Here is a 6,569-nt window from a genome sequence, read left to right as displayed (position 1 = left end):
AGGGAAAAAATGAATACAACTGAATGTAGAAGTGTTGTTGGACTTGTAGTTTAGCTCTAAATGCACCGTTTTCATACCTAGAAAGGTTCTTGGTATCATGTACACTTCAATGATGGTCTACAACCATAAATCTTTAGAAATTTCTGTATAAACAATATATTCTTTAAACTCTTAAATGATAGCCTTTTAACTCTTAAATGATTGTATTTTTGGCTACTCTAAAAGCTCTTACCATGTACTTGTTTTGTGCACCTCTTACCATGTATTTTTTTTTTTTGCTACTCTAATAGTTTAAATGATTGCACAAATTGTGGCGAGTCAATAGCACCCAAGACAATCTGCACAAACTAATTAGAACTTTTGACAGTGTACTTAATTTATTCATTAATTGACCACATGAAGAGCATTTTAGGTTAAGTTTTCACTGTTGAGTTGAGAAAATTGACCTGACCCACAAATAAAATGTTACAGAATATAGATAAACATTAGGATTTGTCTACGCAGTTGTTCATAACCCTAACCAGAGACTATAACCTTAGATTAAAGACAGCTTAGGGTTTTGGCGCGCTTCGGAATTCATCTCATCCTTTACAAATTTTATTTCCATAAATAAAATCTACGCAACCGAACCGGAAAGAGAAGATTGAAATCCATGGATTCGCTCAAAAGGAAAAGGGAAAGGATCGAAGGGAGCTTCCTCCTCTTCCAAGTTGGACCTCCTCAAGGAATGGAGTAATTGGTCTCTGAAGGAGGCCAAAGTCGCGACTCGCTACGGATTCATCCCTCTCATCATCATCATCGGCATGAACTTCGATCTCAAGCCGCATCTCTTCCATCTCCTTAGCCATGTCTGAACCTCCTATTTCATCATCATCCTCAAAACCAGATCAATCAATTGTAGAGCCTGTTAGTTTATAACTGAGTTTTTTTTTTTGAATGAATGTTAAATTTATTCACCAAAAAAGCCTTATTACAACTAGTGCTTACTTTTTAGTTTTAAACTTACACTTCACTACTCAAAAAGAAAGCAAAACCTATTTACATTCTAGTTAAAAACCAGAATTGCATTAACTCCTCCAAGCCTTTAGCTCCACTTTTTCGCACTAGACTGATTCTGTTTCTAATCCCCTTCTCAATTACTCTTTTCAGAACCGGCAATGGCAGTATCTTTTCACCATGCCTTACCCTGTTTCTTTCTCTCCACAAAGCATATAAGACTGCCTGAAAATCATATCTAATACATATCAGACTCTTCTTCTCCCATGTCTTATCCGAAATAATGCATATAATCCCTAACCAATCCGTAGTATAAGAATTTCCCATCAACCCTTTAGCAATGAATTCCCAAACTTGAGCAGACAAGTTACATTCAAAAAATAAGTGGTTTCTCAATTCAGGCGCATTCTTGCAAAGAACACAGACATCATCACCCCCCTGACTCCCTTTCATCACTCTATCCATAGTTGATAACCTATCTCTCACAGACAGCCACGCCATGAAAGCATATTTTGGAGTCACTTGCGGAAACCAAATACCTTGTGCCCAAATACAAACCGCCTTTTTTATTCTCAACTGATCCCAAGTTTTCTGCGTTGAAAACTCCTTATTATAACCCGAGTCCCTTTTCCAGAGATAAGTATCTGAATTTCCAGCATACAGATTATTCTCAATACCACGAAGCTCCTCCTCAATCTCATTAAGTATTCCTACCCGGTGTCTTCTCCTTCGAACACTTAACACTGCCTCCTCCACTGTAGCATCCTTTTTCACTCCCATATCAATGATACCTCTAACCCCCAGCAGATCAGAGAGAACTCCTTTCCCAGACCAATTGTCGAACCAAAAAGATGTGTGTCTTCCATTACCCACTTCAATCTTAAAAAATAGCTTAGCCACACCTCTCAGCTTCAACATCTTGTGCCACAACCAAGAACCCATTTGCATCTTTGAGTTAACTTCCCAAAAACTTCGCCCTTTCAGTAAGTTAGCTCGGATCCATTTACCCCAAAGTGACTCACCAGTTAGCATTCTCCATATTAGTTTAAGACCGTATACCCCAAACCCCCTTCTCTCTTAGTGCAGCAAACATCTTTCCAAGCAATCTTTGCATTTGAGGATTTAAGAGCTGGCCCCGTCCATAAGAATGCTGAACATAGTTATTACACTTCTTTTATACAACTACACGGTAATCTGAAAACTGTCGCCCAGAAGTTGACAATACTGATGAGAACAGAGCTTATTAACTGAAGTCTTCCCGCATATGACAAGAATCGACATGTCCAGGAGCTTATTTTACTTCGTATCTTTTCCAGAAGAGAGACATAATCTTGCTTCTTCATCACTTGTGTCATTAGAGGTAGACCTAAATAGCGAACCGGGAGCTCTCCAATTGCAAACTTGAAATTCGACAAGATACTTCTCTTTTCTACATCCGAGACCCCCGCCATGTATATTGTTGATTTCTCCACACTGATACTCAATCCAGACCACACCTCAAACTCTTCAAACACCATTAACGCGCCTTGTACAGACTGCTTAGAGCCTTCAACAAAAACCATTAAATCATCTGCAAAGCATAGATGAGTGATTGATAGAGATTGACAACCCGGGTGAAACTTGAACTTTCCTTCAGCCACTGCTCTATCAATTTTCCTTGATAATACGTTCATACACAATACAAACAGATACGGCGAGAGAGAGCAACCCTGCCGTAGACCTCTTGAGCTTTGAAAGTACCCCGCAAGGTCACCATTGACTTGCACCGAGAACGAAGGACTTGTTATACATAATTCTATCCAATGAATGAACTTCTTAGGAAAACCCAAGGCACTCAGACTCTTCAATAAAAACGTCCATTGCACTGAATCAAACGCTTTGGATATATCAATTTTCATAACACACCTGGGGGTAAGTGTATCCTTATGATAATCCTTGACGAGTTCCGATGCTAGAAGAACATTCTCCATGAGCAAGCGACCTTTAACAAACGCTGACTGGTTCTCTGTGATGATCTGAGGAAGCAATCTCTTTAGTCTATTTGCCACAATCTTAGAGACCACCTTGTAGAGGACATTACAGCATGCAATCGGCCTGTAGTCTCGCATCTCTAGCGAGTCCAGCTTCTTTGGGACTAAAGCTAAGATTGTGGAATTTACCCCCTTAGGAAGAAACCCAAATCTGAATACAGACTGCACCGCGATAGTAAAATCTTGAGCTAGAACAGACCATGTAGTGTTGAAGAACTCCGCAGGATACCCGTCTGGTCCAGGAGATTTATTATTTGGCATAGCAAATAGGACTTTACGAACTTCCTCTGCAGTAACTTCCTCCTCCAAAAGACGACAATCTTCATCAGAGCATCTGAAATCAAGTAAGCTCTCCAACTCCTCCTCATTAGTACCTTGGAAGTTCTCAGGAATACGATTGAGAAATTCTGAGAAAAAACTCTCTGCCTCCTGCTTAATCTCCAGATGTGAATTTACTAGGTCCCCATTCACACATCTTATTTCTCGTATCATATTCTGAGCTTGCCTTGATGTAATAGCTCTATGGTAAGTCTTATTGTTTTGGTCACCAATATCCAGCCAATGAAGCTTTGCTTTCTGCTTCAAGAAATCCTCCTCCAAACTAGCTATATGCAGCCATTTACCATACGCTTCCGCTTCATCTTTTATTGCTTCCTCACTCGGGGTTGCTAAAGTAAGATTCTGCTTTGTGCAAAGAGAATCAAAAGCTTCTTTTGCTCTTTTTGAAAGATTCCCCAGCTTATCCTTACCCATCTCTCTGATTAACGGCTTCAAATTCTTCAGTTTTTTCGAAAACCTGAACATAGCCGAGGTGGAATGAAATAATTTCTCTGTTGCATCCCAGTATTCTTTACCGTAGGCAGGAATGAGGGAAGACTACCCAAATCATTTACATACTTAAAAGGCCTTCTAATTCTCTCCTGAGGGGGAAACAACTGCACTTTGCACCTCATGTGATCAGAACAGCCACCGGATTCGAAGACTGAATAAGCATTGCTAAATCTGAGAAGAGCTTCTTCATTGAGCAACACTCTATCTAACTTCTTGCAGATAATACCTTCCTCCCTCTTATTGCACCATGTATACTTAGGCCCCTGATAAGCCATATCTGTGAGCCGACATCGAAGAATCAGTGCCTGAAAATCCCTCATTCCACTAGGCATTTTTCCACCATTATCAAACCTCGAACTCTCATCTCCTTCCAGAATCTCATTAAAATCACCTAGAACCATCCAAGCTTTGTTTTTGAAGCTCGGTGATTCATGATGATGAATAAGATCATCCCATAACACTTTCCTCTCTTCCACTTGATTACTAGCATAGATACTAGTACAATAGAACCCCTCCTCATTTTCCAACTCCACTTTAACTGTCACCAACTGATCAGTCTTGTACACGGGGTGTAATCCGAACTGAATCTCTCCATAAAAACCAAATTCTTCCTCCGCTACTGTCTTCATAATTATTAATAGAAGACCAATCTCTGAAAACCTTATTTAGAATCTTTCATGCCTTACTTTCCTTCACTCTTGTTTCCAAAACACAACCAAACTTGAACTCTCTATTATTTATCCACTCTGCTACCATGGAATGCTTCAACTCTTTATTAAACCCTCTCACATTCCATGAAAAACACGCCATTTTTAAAGCTTGCGTCGAGAAGACCTTTTGCTCTTAGGATTTGCATCCTGAGCTTTTGGCTTCTGAACTTTCCTTCCTCCCTTTAAACCCCCTGACTTCTCTTTCTCTCTTAATTTTTGATCCAAAATCTCATCTTCCAACAAATCTTCCTCACTTTCTTCCTGCCTTTGATCTTCCTCAATAATATCATCATCCATTACTGTCGTCTCTTCATTCTGAATTTCACCATCTTCCACATCATCCACACTTAACACAAAGAATTTAGATGCCGAGATAACAGCAACTACCTCCCTGCTTGGTGTTTTTGCTGTAGCTCTACCCGCTTTATCTGGTGACACCAAAGCCCAGACATTATCCTTTTCCATCCCAATATCTTGACCTTCCGTAACCTCCTTTTGTTTGGACAATTCATTATTCTTTGTCACAGACCTTTCCCTTGTGTGATTCGCAATACAATGATCCCCCCCCCCCCCTTTATTACAGTCCCCACCTGAGTTACTACTTCTTACTTTTGTTTGCCCATACCCTCCAGTTCCTTCATTCATCAACCCTTGTTTCTTCTCTTTTTTCTTCATAATACAGACCTTTTCATTGTGCCCCCACTTCTCACAGATATTACATCTTGATGGCAGCAAAGGATAGTAGAACTCAGCAGTAAACTCTTTCCCTTCAATAGAAAAATCAATCTCTTTTGGTAGCGTTTCGTAACATCAACATTCACAAAAATCTTTGCCTCCTCAAAGTTTGAACAAGCAATCGTTTCTGGATGGAGATGTACTGGATGTCCAACCGTGCTTATCATGAAGCTCAGAGCCTCCCAAGAGAACATGTTCAATGGCACCTTCCTCAGGTGAACCCACATTGGAATAGCCTCCTCTTCCTGTTTTTCCTCTTCCGTCTTAGGAGACCATTTTTTGACAATCATAGGAATACCAGCAATGTTCCACATCCCTCTTTTGATTACCTTCTCTCGAGGTTTCTGATTTTTGATCTTAAACCTCATCGTCGTAGCATTGACATCATACACCTCCACTTTAGATGACGAATCACCATAGCTCCAGATCTTGTTCACCACCATGTGCACCTTAGCGATATGAGGCGCAATATCCAGAAACTTTCCTACAACGAAATCCTCCCACAACGGAGTAGCATCGGAGAGAATCTCATCAGGAATCACCACTTTATGCTTACCATCAATCGATTTCACCTCAACGTCGTACTTCTTCAAACTTCGTTTGTCTTGCGCCACATCAACCCATTTTGAATCTCTTAGAATCTGATCTTCCTTCATACTCTTCCCTTCTCTCAATCCTTCATCACTAACCCCTTGAATCTCTTTGGTACTCTCCGGTGAACCAGATGAGCCCGGCGGCGACGCCGAAATCATCAGAAACCCTCGACACGAATCGCAGTCAGAATCGCCAATAAATCGCCTTTAGCAAAACGCAGCGTTTTTAAGACTCAATAGTATTTTCGTTATCCACTATTAACCCAAAAGACCTATAATTGAGTTTAGTTTTAATAGTTACATATGAAATTGTATATGTGGAATCAAAGAGTGTATGTTAAGACTTGTGTATGTTCATAAGAGTAGTTATTATGTTAAAGGGTAGAAGAGTGGTAGTTATTATATTAAGGGTTGCAAGAGAGAAGAGTTATGTCTCTTGCGTTTCGTACTCTTTCACTCGTATTGTTTCTATGTCTATACAAAGACATTGACATTGTCTTGGAAACATATCATATTTTCTCAGATAAATAAAATTATTGATTTTCTCTCAAGTTTGAGTAAAATACTTTTTTTTTGTTTTTAGCCACAATTATAAGGATTGTGAATCAGGCCCGGTCCAGTAAAAATTGTTGCCTAAAGCGAATTAAAAAAATGTCCCTGGGAACCGAACTGAG

The 6,569-nt window shown here is 39.8% G+C and overlaps 1 protein-coding gene across 1 annotated transcript; it reads right to left on the bottom strand.

Moving 5' to 3' along the window:
• Window positions 1-662: 662 nt before the first annotated feature.
• On the bottom strand, window positions 663-4,486 carry LOC106338840. Its single transcript, XM_013777724.1, has 4 exons — window positions 3,924-4,486; window positions 2,376-3,822; window positions 1,186-1,914; window positions 663-875 (listed from the first exon to the last, which is right to left on the bottom strand). The coding sequence occupies exons 1-4, from the start codon at window positions 4,484-4,486 to the stop codon at window positions 663-665; spliced, it is 2,952 nt and encodes a 983-aa protein (XP_013633178.1).
• Window positions 4,487-6,569: the final 2,083 nt, after the last annotated feature.

The sequence above is a fragment of the Brassica oleracea genome, chromosome C4, assembly GCF_000695525.1.
Source record: "Brassica oleracea var. oleracea cultivar TO1000 chromosome C4, BOL, whole genome shotgun sequence".
Classification (NCBI taxonomy): Eukaryota; Viridiplantae; Streptophyta; class Magnoliopsida; order Brassicales; family Brassicaceae; genus Brassica; species Brassica oleracea.
The sequence above is the reverse complement of the archived record's forward strand: the minus strand, read 5'-3'. Positions and strand labels throughout refer to the sequence as shown.

Coding starts and splice junctions, on each gene's coding strand:
- LOC106338840 (XM_013777724.1), bottom strand. CDS start 4,486: ATGAAGACAGTAGCGGAGGAAGAATTTGGTTTTTATGGAGAGATTCAG. Junction 3,823..3,923: donor AGAATTAGAAGGCCTTTTAA/GTATGTAAATGA, acceptor GGCTATGTTCAG/GTTTTCGAAAAAACTGAAGA. Junction 1,915..2,375: donor TTGCAATTGGAGAGCTCCCG/GTTCGCTATTTA, acceptor TTGTGGCACAAG/ATGTTGAAGCTGAGAGGTGT.